General features: G+C 36.5%; 1 protein-coding gene across 2 annotated transcripts in view; it reads left to right on the forward strand.

The window, feature by feature from the left end:
• TMEM135 (transmembrane protein 135) overlaps positions 1 to 20,470 on the forward strand; it is a 242,447-nt gene that overhangs the window by 22,570 nt on the left and 199,407 nt on the right. For both annotated transcript variants that reach the window (XM_060303876.2, XM_030835860.3), the window contains exon 2: positions 12,194 to 12,321. In XM_060303876.2, the coding sequence (XP_060159859.1) occupies positions 12,194 to 12,321 (128 nt within the window). The remainder of the gene's footprint in view (positions 1 to 12,193; positions 12,322 to 20,470) is intronic.

Below are 20,470 nucleotides of genomic sequence, written 5' to 3' on the forward strand. Positions count from 1 at the left end.
TGGGCAACATATCTCTTTGTGCCCATGTTTTCTAATCTCTCAAGTGGGAATATCGACCATGTCCATCTCATAGATTGTTAATGAGGATTGAGTTAACATTTGTATAGTGTTTAGAACAGTGCCTGGCACATAGTAAGTGTTACAAGTGTTTGTTAAATAAATATTCTGTTAATATTTTAAAAATGTAAATTCATTATGCTGTTTTCTTTAAAGCAGTTGTTCTCAATAAGGTAGTTTTGCCTTCTAGGAGACACTCGGTACTCCCTGGAGACATTTTTGGTTGTCACAGCTCAGGGTATGGTACTGGCATTATGGAATAGAAGCCAGGGATGCTGCTAAACATCCTGTAATGCATAGGATAGCCCTCCACAGCAGCAAATTATCTGGCTCAAAATGTAGGTAGTGTCGAGGTTGAGAGAACCTGCTTTAAAGAAATCATTATTTGCTGGTGATTAAATAAATAAAACATAAAATCAACTCTTTCTTATTGGAAACTTTTATTTTCCAAAAATCTAGATTTGTTAGACCCTCTAGAAATAGTCTTCTAGGAGAGTTAACGATCGAGCTCTGGGGCTAACAAAGACTGCTAGATTAAAGTTTGGTACTAAGGCTAAGATCATGGGGTCAGCCCCTTTGAGGGCCAATTAGCTGTGTTCTGTTCCACAGCCATGCAATCCTCATACCAGTCAACCATTTGTGTGGCAAATGTGCAGCATTAATCACATGGGGAAAGAGATAAGGGAGAATAAAGGAATTAGATGAAATGTACATAGGCCTGATAGATGTTTAATAGTGATATTTTTGTAAAGGGAAACTCCTAAATTGGGGGCCTGTCATTATAATTTTGCATCAGTCTTCAGTCTGTAGCCTTTGTATTAGTCAGGTCAGTCTCCATACTTGCCCTCATGAACTATGCTTAATGCCGTCTCTGACTTTTGACTTATGCCTGGAATGTTCATAAAGATATTTGTCTATGTTTTCTTCTAGATACTTTATTGTTTATATTTTGCAAATTTAAGTCTGTGATCCACCTCAAATTAACTTTTGTCTATAGTGTGAGGAGGGGGTCAAAGTTAATTTTTTTGTTCTACACAGGTATCCAGTTCATTTAGTACCATTTATTAAAAAAAAAAAAAGGGATACAATTTTAGAAGTAGGGAAAAAAGAACTCTATGTCATATTTTTAGTGTTGACCTTTTATTTTTAAACATGATGATTTGATATACATGCATACCTCAGAGATACTGCAGGTTCAGTTTCACAATAAAACAGCCACACAATAAAACTGCCACAATAAAATGAATGTGGCAACAAAGTGAATGTTTCAGTTGTACCTGAAATCTACCTTCTTAGCGTATTTTCAGTATTCAGTACAATGTTACTAACTATAGTCTTTGTGCTGTATATTAGATCTGTTAGATTTATTCATCCTATATAACTACATAACTATAACTACACCTTTGTATCCTTTGTATCCTTTGACCAACATTTCTTTATTTTCCCCCACCCCCTCAGCCACTGGCAACCATCATTCTGCTCTGCTTCTGTGGGTTTTTAGATTCCACATATAAGTGAGTTCATGAAGTATTTGTCTTTCTGTGCCTGGTTTATTTTACTTAGCATTATTTCCTCCAGTTTTATCCAAGTTGTCCCAAATGACAGTATTTCCTTCTTTTTTAAGGCTGAGTAATCCATTGTGTGTGTGTGTGTGTGTGTGTGTGTGTGTGTGTGTGTATCATAAGGATTTCCTTTTCTCCATACCCTCACCAACACTGACCACCTTTTGTATTTTGATCATAGCCATTATAACAGGTGTGTGGTGATAGCTCGTTGTTTTGATTTGCATTTCTCTGATGATTAGTGACATTGAACATCTTTTCGTGTACCTGTTGGCCATTTGTATGTCTTCTTTTGAGAAATGTGTGTTCAGGTCCTTTACTCATTTTTTAAATGGTTATTGTTTTTTGTTATTGAGTTGTTTGAGTTTCTTCTGTATTTTGGATATTATTCTCATCAAATTTTGCAAGTGGTTTGCAAATATTTTCTTCCATTTTGTAGGTTGTTTCTTCACTCTGTTGATAGCTTTTTTTTTTTTTTTTTTTTTGCTGTGCAGGAGCTTTTTAGTTTGATGTAATCTCATCTGTCTGTTTTTGCATTTGTTGCTGTGCTTGTGGAATTATATCCAAAAAAGTATTGTTCAAACCAATGTCAAGAAGCCTTTTCTCTATGTTTTCTTCTAGTAGTTTTATAGTTTCAGGTCTTACATTGACGTCTTTAATGATTCTGAATTGTTCTGTGTATATGGAGTAAGATAAGGGTCCAGTTTCATTCTTCAGCATGTGGATAACCAATTTTCCCAGCACCATTTATCGAAGAGACCGTCCTTTCCCTGTTGTGTGTTCTTGGCACCTTTGTTGAATATCCTTTGACCATAAAATGCATGAATTTATTTCTAGGCTCTCTATTCTGTTCCTTTGGTCTGCATGTCTGTTTTTATGCTGGTACTCTGCTGTTTTTATTACAATAGCTTTGTAGTATATTTTGAAGTCAGGTATAGTGTGTTGCCTCCAGCATTGTTCTTCTTTCTCAAGATTGCTTTGGCTAGTCACATTTTTTTGTGATTCCATATGAGTTTTAGGATTGTTTTTTCCATTTCTGTGAAAAATGCATTTGGAATTTTGATAGGGATTGCATTGAATCTGTAGATGGCATTGAGTAGTATGGACATTTTAACAGTATTAATTCTTCCAATCCATGAACATGGACTGTCTTTCTACTTATTTACATCTTATTCAATTTCTTTCATTAATGTTTTAAAGTTTTCAGTGTACAGATCTTTCACCTCCTTGGTTTAATTTATTCCTAAGTATTTTATTGCTAATATAATTGTAAATAGGATTGTTTTCTTAGTATCGTTTTTAGATTGTTTGGTGTGACTGTGTAGAAATGCAACTGATTTTTGTATATTGATTTTGTATCTCACAACTTTACTGAATTCATTTATTAGTTTTAATCTTTTTTGGTAGAGGTTTCAGAGTATTCTGCAAACAGAGACAATTTTACTTCTGCCTTTCTGATATGGATACCTTTTATTTCTTTTTCTTCCCTAGTTACTCTGGTTAAGACTTCCTATACTAAGTTCAGTAAAAGTGGTGAGAATGGGCACCTTTGTCTTGTTTCTGGTCTTAAAGGAAAAGCTTTCATTTTTTTACTGTTGAGTTTGATGTTAGCTGTGGGCTTTTCATATATATGACCTTTTATTATGATGAGGTTTATTGATCTTTTTATCTTGAAAGGGTATTGAATTTTGTCAAATGCTTTATCTCTATCTGCTCAGATGATCATGATTTTTATCCTTCACTTGGTAATGTATTGTATCACCTTCGTTTTTTTTGTTTTTTTTTTGCGGTATGCGGGCCTCTCACCGTGTGGCCTCTCCCGTTGTGGAGCACAGGCTCCGGACGTGCAGGCTCAGCGGTCATGGCTCACGGGCCTAGCCACTCCGCGACATGTGGGATCTTCCCGGACCAGGGTACGAACCCGTGTCCCCTGCATCGGCAGGCGGACTCTCAAACACTGTGCCACCAGGGAAGCCCACCTTTGTTATTTTAAAAATAAATTTGTTTACTTATTTATATTTATTTTTGGCTGCGTTGGGTCTTTGTTGCTGCTCACGGGCTATCTCTAGTTGCAGTGAGCGGGGGCTATTCTTCGTTGCAGTGTGCAGGCTTCTCACTGTGGTGGCTTCTCTTGTTGTGGACCATGGGCTCTAGGCACACGGGCTTCAGTAGTTGTGGCATGTGGGCTCAGTAGTTGTGGCTCGCAGGATCTAGAGTGCAGGCTCAGTAGTTGTGGCGCACGGGCTTAGTTGCTCCGTGGCATGTGGGATCTTCCCCTACCAGGGCTTGAACCCGTGTCCCCTGCATTGGCAGGTGGATTCTTAACCACTGCGCCACCTGGGAAGCCCCGATTATTTTTTTTTACTGTTGAATTTTGAGAGTTCTTTATAGATTCTAGTTCCTAGTCCTTTTGTGCATATGTGGTTTGAAAATATTTTCTCCAGTCTGTAGCTTGTCTTTTCATCCTCTTTATATGGATACTGCTTCTTTTCTTCCTTTGTAAAGGAAGTTTTAAATTTTGATAAAGTCTGATTTTTCAGTTTATCCTATTATGGGTCTTGATTAGTGTAGCTATATAATAAATCTTGAAATTGGGCAGACTGATTCTGCCTACGTTATTCTTCCTATTGTAAATTGTTGTAGATCTTCTAGTTCCTCTGCCTTTTCATTTAAACTTTAGAATAATCTTCTCTATATCTACAAAGAACCTTGCTGATATTTTGATAAGAGTTAGGAAGAGAGCATTCAGTCTTTTCATCATTAAGTAGAAATTAGCTGTAGTTATCAACTTGACGAATTTGCCTTCTGTTCTTATTTTTGTGAAAGTTTTTGTCATAAATGGGTGTTGAATTTGGTCAGATGCTTTTATATTGATTTATATAACCATGTGATTTTTCTTTTTAGCCTGTTAATATAGTGAATTACATATTGATTGATGAATTACAAAATGATTGATTTTTATAAATTGAACCAGCCTTGCATCCCTGGAATAAAGCCCACTTGGCCATGGTATATAATTCTCCTTATGTGTTGCTAAATTCTATTTACTAATATTTTCTTTTTTTAAAAAAATTTTTATTGGAGTATAGTTGCTTTACAATGTTGTGTTCATTTCTACTGTACAGCAAAGTGAATCAGCTATATGTATACATATATCCCCTCTTTTTTGGATTTCATTCCCATTTAGGTCACTACAGAGCACTGAGTAGAGTTCCCTGTGCTATAAAGTAGGTTCTCATTAGTTATATATTTTATACATAGTATCAATAGTGTATATATGTCAATCCCAATCTCCCAATTTATCGCCCCCACCATGAGGGTTCTTTTGTATGTGACAAGTTTTCTTTCCTCTTACTGCTTTCAAAATGCTCTTTTTGTCTTTGATTTTTGAGAATTTGATTATAATGTGTCTAGGTGAAGATCTCTCTTTTTTCTTTCTGTTTTATTGAGATAATAATTGACATCCAGCACTGTGTAAATTTAATATGTATAGCATAATGGATTGACTTACATACATCATGAAATGATTATCACAATGGGATTAGTGAACATTCATCCTCTCAAAATTAATGAAATAGAAAAAGAAGAAATAGATCTCTTTGTAATTAATTTGTTTGGAATTCTTTGGGCTTCATGGATCTGGATGTCCATTTTCCTCTCCAGATACAAGAAGTTTTCAGTCATTATTTCTTTAAATAATCTTTCTGCTCCTTTTTCTTTACTTGTTCTGGGACTCCCTCAATGCGTATGTTATTTCTTTTGATGGTATCCCATAATTTCAACATAGGCTTTCTTCATTTTCTTTCAATATTTTTTCTTTTTGTTCTTTTGCCTGGGTAATTTCAAATGACCTGTCTTGAGCTCACTGATTTTTTTTCTTTGGCTTGATCAAGTCTAGTCATTGTGCTCTTTAGCTCCAGAATTCATGCATCCCTCCCTCCCTTCCTTCCTTCCTCCCTTCCTCCCTTCCTTTCTTCCTTCCTTCTATCTCTTTGTTTAACTTCTCATTTTGGTCATGTATTGTTTTCCTGATTTTTTTTTTTTTTTTTTTTTTTGTGGTACGCGGGCCTCTCACTGTTGTGGCCTCTCCCGTTGCGGAGCACAGGCTCTGGACGCGCAGGCTCAGTGGCCATGGCTCACGGGCCCAGCCACTCCACGGCATGTGGGATCTTCCTGGACCGGGGCACGAACCCGCGTCCCCTGCATCGGCAGGCGGACTCTCAACCACTGCACCACCAGGGAAGCCCCTGTTTTCCTGATTTTGTTTTAGTTGTCTATCTGTGTTCTCTTACAGCTCACTGCAGTTCTTGAAGACAACTATTTTGAATTCTTTGTCTGGCAGTTCATTGATCTCCATTTCTTTAGGGTTGGTTACTCGTGTTTTATTTTGTTCCTTTGTTGGTGTCATGTTTTCCTGAACATTTGTATTTCTGTGGCCTTGTTTTGGTGCTTGTTCATTTGAAGAAGTAGGCACCTTTTCCAGTCTTTACACTTGGGCTTCTGCAGTGAAAGCCAATGAAAGCCATTTGGTGGAGTCTGTGGATGGGTTTGCTGCTGGAGTTTTCAGGTGGGCTACTCTGGTCCCTGGGGGTGGACCTGAAGCCTGAGTTCACTGGTGTGCACCTTATACTTGGGTCTACCTGGGCAGGCCTGGTGTTTGGGGCTTCAGTTTGGGGCTTGAAACGGATCCATGGGGTAAGCCTGGAGCCTGGTTTCTTGGGGTTTGGCATGGCACTGGGATAGGCCTGGAGTCTGAGTCCATGGGGCTACTTCTGAATCCTGGATCTGTGTGGCCTGGCCTGATGCCTGATTTTACTTGGCAGGCCTGGAGCTGGGGTTTGTGGTGAAGTTGGGCGCTCACTTCACTCTTCTTCCTTCTTTGGGTCGGTGTCTCTCTGCATGCTGAGTTGCCTGGGGTTGGAGGTTGGGTGATGTGGGTAATATGTGATTATTTTTCATACCCCCTTCAATGCATCTTTTCTTATTTCTCCACTCCACCTGGGTGCTTTAATCTCTCACCTGGAATCCTTAGCTCTTGTGAAGGTATTTTTGCACATGAGTATTTGTTCAAATTGATGTTTCTGCAAGGGGATGAGTGCTGGAAACTGCTATTCTGCCATCTTACTGATGTCACCTGTGTCATTTAAGTCAACCTCTTTATCTAATAAATGAGGAAGATGAAATCTAAACAGCATTGAAATAAGTAGCATTCATATAAATTGTTGTAGAACTAAGAGTAAAAATCATATCTCCTGATTATTTTATACTTTATCATGCTGATTATTTCTATTCTCTATTCAGATCTTTTTCTATAATAATTAATCCACACTTTCTCATACTTATTCCCCTTCTACCAGTTTTATAAATGTAACCATGTTTGTTGCAGAATGTCTAGAAAATACCCAAAAGCAAAAAGAAGATTAAAATAATCTATTACCAAGGTAACCAGTTCATAATGTTCTAATGTTTGTTCCATATGTTCATTAGAAAATATTGTTTTGTAGTCTGTCTTATCACTTTAAGTATTTTGATTCATTTTTTTCCTGGTCATTATATTGTCTTCAAAAGCTATATGAATATAAATAAATAAATACAAATATATATTTTTATCATAGTGTTATTATATACTTTGTTGTTGAGCTAAATGTATGCATATTTGGAAAATTCATACGGAATTTATTGACATGGAAAAAGCATATGAACACTGCAACATTTTTTGCTATACAATATGATGTTTGTGAAGTTGTTGGATAATGTCTGGTAGTGATTTTATACATGTGTTCATGTGCCCTTACAATTCCTACATGGCTAGTACAGTTACTTTTATGTTATTTGGTTAGATCAGTGCTTCTAACCTTTTCTCACACTATAGCCTGCTGTGATGTACATAGAAAATGATAATAATTGTGTGGCACTCTAGGGAAAACAGAGATGATTATCACCTTGCTCTGTTACCCTAGTCCTGGCCTGGCTACCCAGACTGTGGAGAGGATCAATCTTTTGGCCACTTGTAAACCCTGGTTGGAAGCTCTGGGTTACAGCACAGTGTTAATAAGGTCTTAGGTTACTTCCCATGTGTTGTGTCAGATTTTCCCTGTTTCTTACAGTAGACTGTACAGTATGATTTACCAATATTGCAAATATGTACAATTTATCTACCTTACTGTTAATGGACATTTAGGTGTTTTGCAGTATTTGTAATTACAGATAGTGTTATGAATATGACTTTTGATGGAAATAAGCAGTTATTTCTCTTGGATATATACCTAGGAGTGAAACTGCTGGATCGTAGGATAAATGTACATTTAGTTTCATTAGATAATAACAGTTTTCTGAAGTAAGTATGCAGTTTTACATTCCCACCAGCAATGTGTGAAGTTCTAGTTACTTCATTCCTGACAGTGCTTTGCATTGTCATTTCTCCTTGTTTTAGACATTCTGGTGTGTGTGTGAGTGATATTTTATTGCGCAGTTTTCTGAATACTAGTGATGCTAAGCATATTTCATATGCCCATTGGCTATGTTGATGACCGCTTTTTTTTTAATTGAGCTTTTAATTTTAAGATAATTGTAGATTCTTATGCAGTTGTAAGAAATAATAGATTCCCTGTGCTCTTTAGCTGGTTTCTCCCAGTGGTATCATCCTGCTAAATGATAGTAAAATATCACAACCAAAATAATTGCCATTGATATAGTCAATATACAGGACATTTCCATCAACACAAGGATCCCTTGTGCCCTTTTATAGCAATACCACCCCTCCCACCTACCCACCTCCTCTTAACCCCTGGTCACCATTAATTTATTGTTTATTTCTATAAATTTGTCATTTTATGTGTTATGTAAATGGAATAGTATAGTATGTAGTCTTTTGGGATTGGCTTTTTCCATTCAGCATAATTCTCTGGAAATTCATCAGTATTGTATCCTGTATCACTAGCTTGTTCCTGTTTATTGCTAAATGGTATTCCACGGTATGGATACACCTCGGTTTTTTAAACCATTCATCTCTTAAAGGACATAGGAGTTGTTTCCATTTATTGACTATTACAGACAAAGCTGCTATAAACATTTGTGCACAAATTTTGGGTGAACGTACGTTTTCATTTTTCTAGGATAAACATTCGGGACTGCAGTTGCTGGGTCATATGATAGTTGCTTGTTTAGTTTTTATAGAAACTGTCAAACTTTTTCAGAATGCTTTTGCCATTTCACATTTCCCCCAACAAATGCATGAGAGATCCAGTTTCTCCGTATCCTTGTCAGCATTTGGTGTTTCCAGTATTTTTAAATTTAATCATTCTGACAGTTCTATGGTGATAGCTCATTGTGGTTTTAATTTGCTTTTCCTTAATGGCTAATATGCTTATCTTCCATTTGCACATTCTCTTCGGTGAAATATCTGTTCATATCATTTGTATTTTCTAATTGGATTGTTCATTTTTTTACTGTTGAGTTTTGAGATTTCCTTCATTCTAGATACTAGTCGTTTGCTGGCTGTGTAGTTTACAAGTATTTTCTCCCATTCTGTAGCTAGGATTTTTATTCCTAACAGGTCTTTCACAGAGAAAAAGTTTTAATTCTGAAGTGTAATTTATAATTTTTCCTTTTATGAATTGCGCTTTTGCCTAGCCTTAGATCCCTAAGATTTTCCCTGATATTTTTTCCCCTAAAAGTTTTGTAGTTTTATGTTTTAGATTTATGTCTCTGATACATTTTGAATTAATTTTTGTATAAAGTGTGTATAAACTGTGAGACTTTGGCTGAGGTTAATTTTTTTTTTTTTTTTTTTTTTTGCCTGTGGATGTGTATTTGCTCCAGCACCATTTGTTGAAATAGCTATTTTTCCTCTCTGGAATTGCCATTGTACCTTGTCAAAAATCAGTTGGATATATTTGTGTGGATCTATATCTAGGTTCTCTATTCTATTTCATTAATCTATTTGTGTATCCTTTTGCCAATATCACAAAACCTGATTGCTGTAGCTATATAATAAGTCTTGAAATTAGGTAGACTCATTCCTCCCATTTTTTTCACTTTTTCAAAGTTGTTTTAGTTCTTATAGTTCCTTTGCTTTTCTATATAAATTTCAGTATAATCTTGTCTACATCTACAAAACCTTTTCTGGAATCGTAATAGAAATTGTGTTAAACCTGTATTTTGCTTTGGGGGAAAATTGACATCTTTACCATATTGAGTCTTCCTATCTATGAACATTTATTAATCTGTTCTTTGATTTCTTCCATCAGCATTGTGTGTCTTTCAGTATACAAGTCATATACAAGTGTTGTAGATTTTTCCCTAAATATTTCATTTTTTGAGGAGTTATAAATTCTATTGTATTTTTAATTTTGGTGTCCATGTATTCATTTTTTTAATATAGAAATACAAATAACTTTTGTATGTTTATCTTATATCCTTTGCCTTTGCTAAACTGCATTATGAGTTCTAGGAGGTGTGTGTGTGTGTCTGTATGTAACTTGCTTGGGAATTTCTGTGTAGACAATCAGGTTATCTGCAAATAGGGACAGTTTTGTTTTTTCCTTTCCAGGAACAGAGGAGATTTTTTTTCTGTAACTACTTGAATATATAACAGAGTACCATATTCTGCCCATTGTTGAGTCTAAAATGAAAGAGACGTTACATTCTAAAACCTGAAGATACTAGGAGACCATTAGAACTGAGGAGATGATTGAGGATCCAGGGAGTAATTGAAAATGACACCAACATTTTGTTTCTAAGTAATAGGGTGGATGTGGTACTATTACTTGAGGTTAGAAAATCAGAAATAAAAGCATTTTGGGGAAGTATAATAAGTTCTACTTTGGACATTCTTTTTTTTTTGATGTCTGTGCTATGTCTTTATTGACATGTCCAATAGACATTTGAAGTATGCATTAAGAATTTAGGGGAGGGACTTCCCTGGTGGTGCAGTGGTTAAGAATCTGCCTGCCAATCCAGGGGATATGGGTTTGATCCCTGGCCTGGGAAGATGCCACATGCCTGGAGCAGCTAAGCCTGTGTGCCACAGCTACTGAGCCTGTGCTCTAGAGCCCGTGAGCAACAACTACTGAGCCCACAACTACTGAAGCCTGTGTACTCTAGGGCCCACGTGCCGCAACTGCTGAGCCCACGTGCTGCAACTACTGAAGGCTGTGCATGTAGAGCCTGTGCTCCGCAACGAGAAGTCACCGCAATGAGAAGCCTGCGTACCACACAAAGAGTAGCCCCCGCTCGCTGCAACTAGCGAAAGCCTGTGTGCAACAACGAAGACCCAATGCAGCCAAATATGAAAAAAAAAAAAATAGAAGGGGTTATATTGGAATTCCTACTTTGACATGATAGATGATGCTGTGGGGGAGGTTGTATATAGAATGAGTAGAGATCTGAGGAAGAAATGCTAACAAAGGAATAGCACTTAAAGATATCATGGGAGAATGAAAACAATGAAGTCACAGAAACCATAGAAACTTCTCTTTTGTCAAAGTTTTACCTATTTGTCGAGATCCATCTTCTGGGCATTATTACCTGTCCAGTCCCATCTCCTTTTTGGTTATTCCCTAATATGTATTTCTGTAGCAGTTTCTCCTTCTTCTAGTATAGCATTTACCGCACTGCCTTATTGTAGTTTATTGTTTATATATCTATTTCCCTATCAAGTTTTTATGTTCCTTGAAGGCAGGGATTAGATCTTATTCATTGTTGTTTTTCCTGTGTATGGCATAGTTCTTAATAACAGCTTGTTTAATTGAATGAATGAATTTCTCTGGTTTTTATCATTGAAATTTTCTAATATCCAGGCTGATAGTATCTGTAATGTAGTTTTGTTTTAGCATTCAATTTCTGTTTGATTGGACTTTAGTTTTTCCATTTAAACATATATTTTATTTATCAGTATAAAACTTTTTAAAAAAATTTTATTTATTTATTTTTGGCTGCGTTGCGTCTTTGTTGCTGCGCGTGGGCTTTGTCTAGTTGCTGCGAGTGGGGGCTACTCTTCCTTGCCATGTGCGGGCTTCGCACTGTGGTGGCTTCTCTTGTTGCGGAGCATGGGCTCCAGGCACGTGGGCCTCAGTAGTTGTGGCACATGGGCTTCAGTAGTTGTGGCAAATGGGCTCAGTAGTTGTGGCTCACGGGCTCTAGAGTGCAGGCTCAGTAGTTGTGGTGCATGGGCTTAGTTGCTCCGCGGCATGTGGAATCTTCCCGGACCAGGGCTCGAACCCGTGTACCCTGCATTGGCAGGCAGATTCTTAACCACTGTGCCACCAGGGAAGCCCCAGTTTAAAACTTTTTAAGGCGTTATAAATATTTATCTTAATGTTTGGAGGTTATTTATCATATGATCCATGTTGTAATTTCTAGGTGTTTATTTTACCCATTACACTTTCAATAAATTAAAGTGTCTTCTGTCCCAGAAATTGAATTTTCATAGAGGAGCCAGTAAAATACTAGAGTTTTTACTTTAATTTTTAAATACATGCTGTTATTTCAATATCTTCCACATAAGAACTAACTTAAGTGGGAAAAGTTGGTCATATTAAACAAAAGAGCCTTTTTTAATTCTTTTTTTCCAGATTGCAGCAATTCTCCGGAAACGAAAATTAGATTATTATTTACACAAACTGCTCCCTGAGATCCTACAATCTGCTTCATTTCTGACTGCTAATGGGGCCTTGTTTATGGCTTTCTTTTGCATTTTAAGGTTGGTACACATAATCAGAACTGGTGGTTAATACAAATTCCTTTGTTGAAACTGAAACAAACAGATGTTTATATAAATGTTGTGCAGGTCACTGCTTGTGTATTTTTTTCTCTGTGTGAAATGACATTTATTTATCTCAAAGAATGCTTGTAAAACCAGGAGTTGTGGGCCTCTTGGCCTAAAAATGTAATATAAACTTCAAATTATTGCTGTGATTATATAGCAAAAGTGCTTTAATGTAACATACATTTTCTGAGGCCCACTATATTTACTGACTTGTTAATGAGAATTTCTTAACTTTTCAGTTTCATAGATTAGGAATTCAAAGCAACTGTCCATGATATTGCTTAGGTCTGTATGCAGTGAATGAACTTCAAAAGGACTATAAAATGCTCATGTTTATCTGTAAAATTTCTGGCATATCCTACTGATGAAACTTTTGGTCCTGATGCAGTGCATTATCTGTGTCACATGCTTCATACAATATACATGCAGTTAGAATTCAGTTTTTAGTGTTATGATATACTTAGCATTGTTTATTAGATATTTACTTTTTATCTTCTCCCCCACACACTGTTGAAACCCAAACTAGTTTATTTAATTTGTCAAGTTAAAATACTAACTTCACATTATATTACTATTAATGTTACCCAGTTAGTATTACCCAAAATAATTTTGCAGGTAGATTTTAACTGCAATTAGAAATATAATTTCTGCTTGCGAGAACACCAGAATCACAACTAGCTGCAGGACAATCATTGACAGGAAGACACTGGAACTCACCAAAAAAGATACCCCACATCCAAAGACAAAGGAGAAGCCACAATGAGATGGTAGGAGGGGCGCAGTCACAGTAAAATCAAATCCCATAACTGCTGGGTGGGTGACTCACAGACTGGAGAACACTTATACCACAGAAGTCCACCCACTGGCATGAAGGTTCTGAGCCCCACGTCAGGCTTCCCAACCTCGGAGTCTGGCAACAGGAGGAGGAATTCCTAGAGAATCAAACTTTGAAGGCTAGTGGGATTTGATTGCAGGACTTCGACAGGACTGGGGGAAACAGACTCCACTCTTGGAGGGCACACACAAAGTAGTGTGCTCATTGGGACCCAGGGGAAGGAGCAGTGACCCCATAGGAGACTGAATCAGACCTACCTGCTAGTGTTGGAGGGTCTCTGGCAGAGGCAGGCAGTGGCTGTGTCTCACTGTGGGGACAAGGACACTGGCAGCGGAAGTTCTGGGAAGTACTCCTTGGTGTGAGCCCTCCCAGAGTCTGCCATTAGCCCCACCAAAGAGCCCAGGTAGGCTCCAGTGTTCGGTTGCCTCAGGCCAAACAACCAACATGGAGGGTACCCAGCCCCACCCATCAGCAGTCAAATGGTTTAAAGTTTTACTGAGCTCTGCCCACCAGAGAAACAGTCAGCTCTACCCACCACCAGTCCCTCCCATCAGGAAACTTGCACAAGCCTCTTAAATAGCCTCATCCACCAGAGGGCAGACAGCAGAAGCAAGAAGCAACTGTATGCAGCCTGTGGAACAAAAACCACATTCACAGAAAGATAGACAAAATGAAAAGGCAGAGGACTATGAACCAGATGAAGAAACAAGATAAAACCCCAGAAAAACAACTAAATGGAGTAGAGATAGGCAACCTTCCAGAAAAAGAATTCAGAATAATGATAGTGAAGATGATCCAGGACCTTGGAAAAAGAATGGAGGTAAAGATTCAGAAGATGCAAGAAATGTTTAACAAAGACTTAGAAGAATTAAAGAACAAATAAACAGAGATGAACAATACAATAACTGAAATGAAAACTACACTAGAAGGAATCAATAGCAGAATAACTGAGGCAGAAGAACGGATAAGTGACCTGGAAGACAGAAAGGTGGAATTCACTGCTGTGGAACAGAATAAAGAAAAAAGAATGAAAAGAAATGAAGACAGCCTAAGAGACCTCTGGGACAACATTAAATGCACCAACATTCACATTATAGGGGTCCCAGAAGGAGAAGAGAGGGAGAAATGACCCGAGAAAATATTTGAGAGATTATAGTCAAAAACTTCCGTAACATGGGAAGGAAATAGCCACCCAAGTCCACGAAGTGCAGAGAGTCCCATACATGCTGAGACACATAGTAATCAAACTGACAAAAATTAAAGACAAAGAAAAATTATTGAAAGTAGCAAGGGAAAAACGACAAATAACATACAAGGGAACTCCCATAAGGTTAACAGCTGTTTTCTTAGTAGAAACTCTACAAGCCAGAAGGGAGTGGCATGATTAAGTGATGAAAGGGAAGAAGCTACAACCAATATTACTTTACCCAGCAAGGATCTTATTCAGATTCGATGGAGAAATCAAAAGCTTTACAGAAAAGCAATAGCTAAGAGAACTCAGCACCACCAAAACAGCTCTACAACAAATGCTAAAGGAACTTCTCTAAGTGGGAAACACAAGAGAAGAAAAGGACCTACAAAAACAAACGCAAAACAATTAAGAAAATGGTAATAGGAACATACATACTGATAATTACCTTAAACATGAATGGATTAAATGCTCCAACCAAAATACACAGGCTCACTGAATAGATACAAAAAGAAGACCCATATATATGCTGTCTACAAGAGACCCACATCAGACCTAGGGACACATACAGACTGAAAGTGAGGGGATGGAAAAGGATATTCCATGCAAATGGAAATCAAAAGAAAGCTAGAATAGCAATACTCATATCAGATAAAATAGACTTTAAAATAAAGAATGTTACAAGAGACAAGGAAGGACACTACATAATGGTCAAGGGATCAATCCAAGAAGAAGATACAACAATTATAAATAAATATGCACCCAACATAAGAGCACCTCAATACATAAGGCAACTACTAACAGCTCTAAAAGAGGAAATCGACAGTAACACAATAATAGTGGGGGACTTTAACACCTCACTTACACCAATGGACAGATCATCCAAAATGAAAATAAATAAGGAAATAGAAGCTTTAAATGGCACAATAGACCAGAAAGGTTTAATTGATATTTATAGGACATTCCATCCAGAAACAGCAGATTACACTTTCTTCTCAAGTGCACATGGAACATTCTCCAGGATAGATCACATCTTGGGTCACAAATCAAGTCTCAGTAAATTTATGAAAATTGAAATCATAGCAAGCATCTTTTCTGACCACAACACTATGAGATTAGAAATGAATTACAAGGAAAAAAATGCAAAAACACAAACATGTGGAGGCTAAACAACACGTTACTGAATAACCAAGAGATCACTGAAGAAATCAAAGAGGAAAACAGAAAATACCTAGAGACAAATGACGATGAAAACACGATGATCCAAAACCTATGAGATGCAACAAAAGCAGTTCTAAGAGGGAAGTTTATAGCTACACAAGCCTACCTGAAGAAACAAGAAAAATCTCAAATAAAGAATCTAACCTTACACCTAAAGGAACTAGAGAAAGAAGAACAAACAAAACGCAACGTTAGCAGAAGGAAAGAAATCATAAAGATCAGAGCAGAAATAAATGAAATAGAAACAAAGAAAACAATAGCAAAGATCAATAAAACTAAAAGCTGGCTCTTTGAGAAGATAAACAAAATTAATAAACCATTAGCCAGACTCATCAAGAAAAAGAGGGAGAGGACTCAAATCAATAAAATTGGAAATGGAAAAGGAGAAGTTACAACAGACACTGCAGAAATACAAAGCATCCTAAGAGACTACTACAAGCAACTGTATGTCAATATAATGGACAACCTGGAAGAAATGGACAAATTCTTAGAAAGGTGTAACCTTCCAAGACTGAACCAGGAAGAAATAGAAAATATGAACAGACCAATCACAAGTAATGAAATTGAAACTGTGATTAAAAATCTTCCAAAAAACAAAAGTCCAGGACCAGATTGCTTCACAGGTGAATTCTATCAAACATTTAGAGAAGAGCTAACATCCATCCTTCTCAAACTCTTCCAAAAAATTGCAGAGGAAGGAACACTCCCAAACTCATTCTGTGAGGTCACCATCACCCTGATACCAAAACCAGGCAAAGATATTACCAAAATGAAAATTACAGCCCAATATCACTGATGAATATAGATGCAAATATCCTCAACAAAATACTAGCAAACAGAATCCAACAACACATTAAAAGGATCATACACCATGATCAAGTGGGATTTATCCCAGGGATGCAAGGATTCTTCAATATACGCAAATCAATCAATGTGACACACCATATTAACAAATTGAAGAATAAAAACCATATGATCATCTCAATAGATGCAGAAATAGCTTTTGACAAAATTCAATACCCATTTATGATAAAAACTCTCCAGAAAGTGGGCATAAAGGGAACGTACCTCAACATAATAAAGGCCATATATGACAAACCCACGGCAAACACCATTCTCAATGGTGAAAAACTAAAGCATTTCCTCTAAGATCAGGAGTAAGACAAGGGTGTCCACTCTCACCACTATTATTTAACATAGTTTTGGAAGTCCTAGCCACAGCAATCAGAGAAGAAAAAGAAATACAAGGAATACAAATTGGAAAAGAAGAAGTAAAACTGTCACTGCTTGCAGATGACATGATACTATACACAGAGAATCCTAAATATGCCACCAGAAAACTACGAGAGCTAATCAATGAATTTGGTAAAATTGCAGGATACAAAATTAATGCACAGAAATCTCTTGCATTCCTATACACTAATGATGAAAAATCTGAAAGAGAAATTAAGGGAACACTCCCATTTACCATTGCAACAAAAAGAGTAAAATACCTAGGAAGAAACCTACCTAGGGAGACAAAATAGACAAAGGCTTGTTTGCAGAAAACTATAAGACACTGATGAAAGAAATTAAAGATGATACCAACAGATGGAGAGATATACCATGTTCTTGGATGAGCAGAATCAATATTGTGAAAATGACTATACTACCCAAAGCAATCTACAGATTCAGTGCAATCCGTATCAAATTACCAATGGCATTTTTTTTTTACAGAATTAGAACAAAAAATCTTAAAATTTGTATGGGGAAAAAAAAAAATTTTGTATGGAGACACCAAAGACCCTGAATAGCCAAAGCAGTCTTGATGGACAAAAATGGAGCTGGAGGAATCAGACTCCCTGACTTCAGACTATACTACAAAGCTACAGTAATCAAGACAATATGGTACTGGCAGAAAAACAGAAATGTAGATCAATGGTACAAGATAGAAAGCCCAGAGATAAACACATGCACCTATGGTCAACTAATCTATGACAAAGGAGGCAAGGATATACAATGGAGAAAAGACAGTCTCTTCAAAAAGTGGTGTTGGGAAAACTGGACAGCTACATGTAAAAGAATGAAATTAGAACACTCCCTAACACCATACACCAAAATAAACTCAAAATGGATTCGAGACCTAAATGTAAGACCAGACACTGTAAAAGTCTTAGAGGAAAACATAGGAAGAACACTCTTTGCTGTAAATCACAGCAAGATCTTTTTTGATCAGCCTCCTAGAGTCATGGAAATAAAAACAAAAATAAACAAATGGGACCTAATGAAACTTCAAAGCTGTTGCCCAGCAAAGGAAACCATAAACAAGACAAAAAGACAACCCTCAGAATGGGAGAAAATACTTGCAAACGAATCAACGGAGAAAGGATTAATCTCCAAAACATATAAACAGCTCATGCAGCTCAATATTAAAAAAAATCAACCCAATCCAAAAATAGGCAGAAGATCTAAGTAGACATTTCTCCAAAATAGACATACAGATGGCCAAGAAGCACATGAAAAGCTGCTCAACATCACTAATTATTGGAGAAATGCAAATCAAAACTACAATGAGGTATCACCTCACCCCAGTTCGAATGGGCATCATCAGAAAATCTACAAACAACCAATGCTGGAGAGGGTGTGGAGAAAAGGGAGCCCTCTTGCACTGTTGGTGGGAATGTAAATTGATACAGCCACCATGGAGAACAGTATGGAGGTTCCTTAAAAAACTAAAAATAGAATTACCATATGACCCAGCAATCCCACTACTGGGCATATACTCAGAGCAAACCATAATTCCAAAAGACACATGCACACCAATGTTCATTGCAGCACTATTTACAATAGCCAGGTCATGGAAGCAACCTAAATGCCCATCGATAGACGAATGGATAAGGAAATGTGGTACATATATACAATGGAATATTACTCAGCCATAAAAAGGAACGAAATTGGGTCATTTGTTGAGACATGGATGGATCTAGAGACTGTCATACAGAGTGAAGTAAGTCAGAAAGAGAAAAACAAATAACGTATATTAACGCATATGTGTGGAACCTAGAAAAATGGTACAGATGAACCGGTTTGCAGGGCAGAAATTGAGACACAGATGTAGAGAACAAACGTATGGACAGCAAAGGGGGAAAGCGTCAGGGGTAGTGGGGGTGGTGGTGTGATGAATTGGGAGATTGGGATTGACATGTATTCACCGATGTGTATTAAACTGATTACTAATAATGAAAAAAAATTGCTCATAATAAGAACAATATTTCTTCCTTTCTGAGTTCTTATACCTTGTATTTATTTTTCTTGCATTATTGTACTTGCTAAGATCTCCAGTAGAGTGTTAACTAGAAGTGGGAATTATGGGGAGCTGTGAATCATTCTCAGTCTAAAAGTGAAAGCTTTTAATGTTTTACCAAACTAGTTTTTTGTATATAGGGAATAATAAATTGAATAATAATTTTATCCTTTAAAAAAAAAGAAATATAATTTCCAAATGTCTTCTATAGATTTTTGCCTTAAGAACATTAATATTTATAAACTTTTAGTAATTTATAAAGTTTATACTCTTGAATAAGTCATGCCTTTAAATTGACCTGAAAAATCTGTGTAAGAAACTCTTTACCACGTAGTCTCTGGAAAGTTTCTAATACTTGTTAAAATTCTAAAAATAGTTATACGATAATTAGGTTTTAAAAATTGCAATAATAATAAATTGGTCTTGCAGCATATTTATGTTCTATGAAGCTTTTGGTTAAGTTTTGGAGACATAAAATACTTATAATACGGTAACATCTGTGTTCCTCCTATAACTGACTCACTCATTTATTTTCCTTTTTTGTTTATATTCAGTAACTTGTTAAGTCCTTTGTGTATTTTATGTTGGAGGGAGAATCACCTCCAGTTTTCTTAGGCAGAAAGTTTCTGATGTCCATTGCAGAAATACCCATGTTATGTGTAGGTTTTCTAATTTTTTTAAAGCTAAGCTTCAGCTAGAAAGAAAATTTCATCTGATATTTTATCCTTATCTGTATGTACATAGCATATGTTTTTTCCTGTAATACATCATTTAGCAGTTGACCAACTTTGTTCAGATAATTTCTTATAATTTTTTGTTTCTCTCTTTCTTAGGAACAAATTGTCTTTGAAAGGAAAAAGAGTCTTCCTAATATCTCCAGATTTCTTTTTTTTTCTCTTTAAAAACCCAACCCAATGGCGTTTATAATTTGTGAGATACTAAGCAGATTCTTTCTCCCAAGGGATATATTCTAGTAAATGAAAAATTTTATATACACATATAAGTAAAAAATGTAAAATACTTTAGTAAGCGATGTAAGAAAAAACTTACCCAGGGTTGTAGAAGGAAAGAAGGAGAGACATTTTTTGAATATCTATCATGTGTTAAAAAATAGTAATAGTTGAAAAAAAATGATACAAATGAACCTATATACAAAACAGAAATAGACCCACAGACATAGAAAACAAATTTATGGTTACCAAAGGGGAAGGGCGGGGGGTAAATTAGGAGTTTGGATTAACATACACACACTACTATATATAAAATGGATAACAAACAAGGACCTACTGTGCAGCACAGCGAACTATACTCAATATTTTGTAATAGCCTATAAGGGAAAAGAATCTGAAAAGAAAAAAAAATATATATAACTGAATCTCTTTGCTATATACCTGAAACTAACACATTGTAACTCAGCTATACTTCCATAAAAAAAGAGCCATAATGAAAGAATAGTAGTAGTGATAACAATAGTAATAATAGCTAACATTTTCTGAGTACTTCCTATGTGTCATGGATGGTGCTGGGAAATATCTCATGTAGCCATCATAACAAC

Source organism: Globicephala melas, chromosome 8 (genome assembly GCF_963455315.2).
Source record: "Globicephala melas chromosome 8, mGloMel1.2, whole genome shotgun sequence".
In the NCBI taxonomy this organism is placed as follows: Eukaryota; Metazoa; Chordata; class Mammalia; order Artiodactyla; family Delphinidae; genus Globicephala; species Globicephala melas.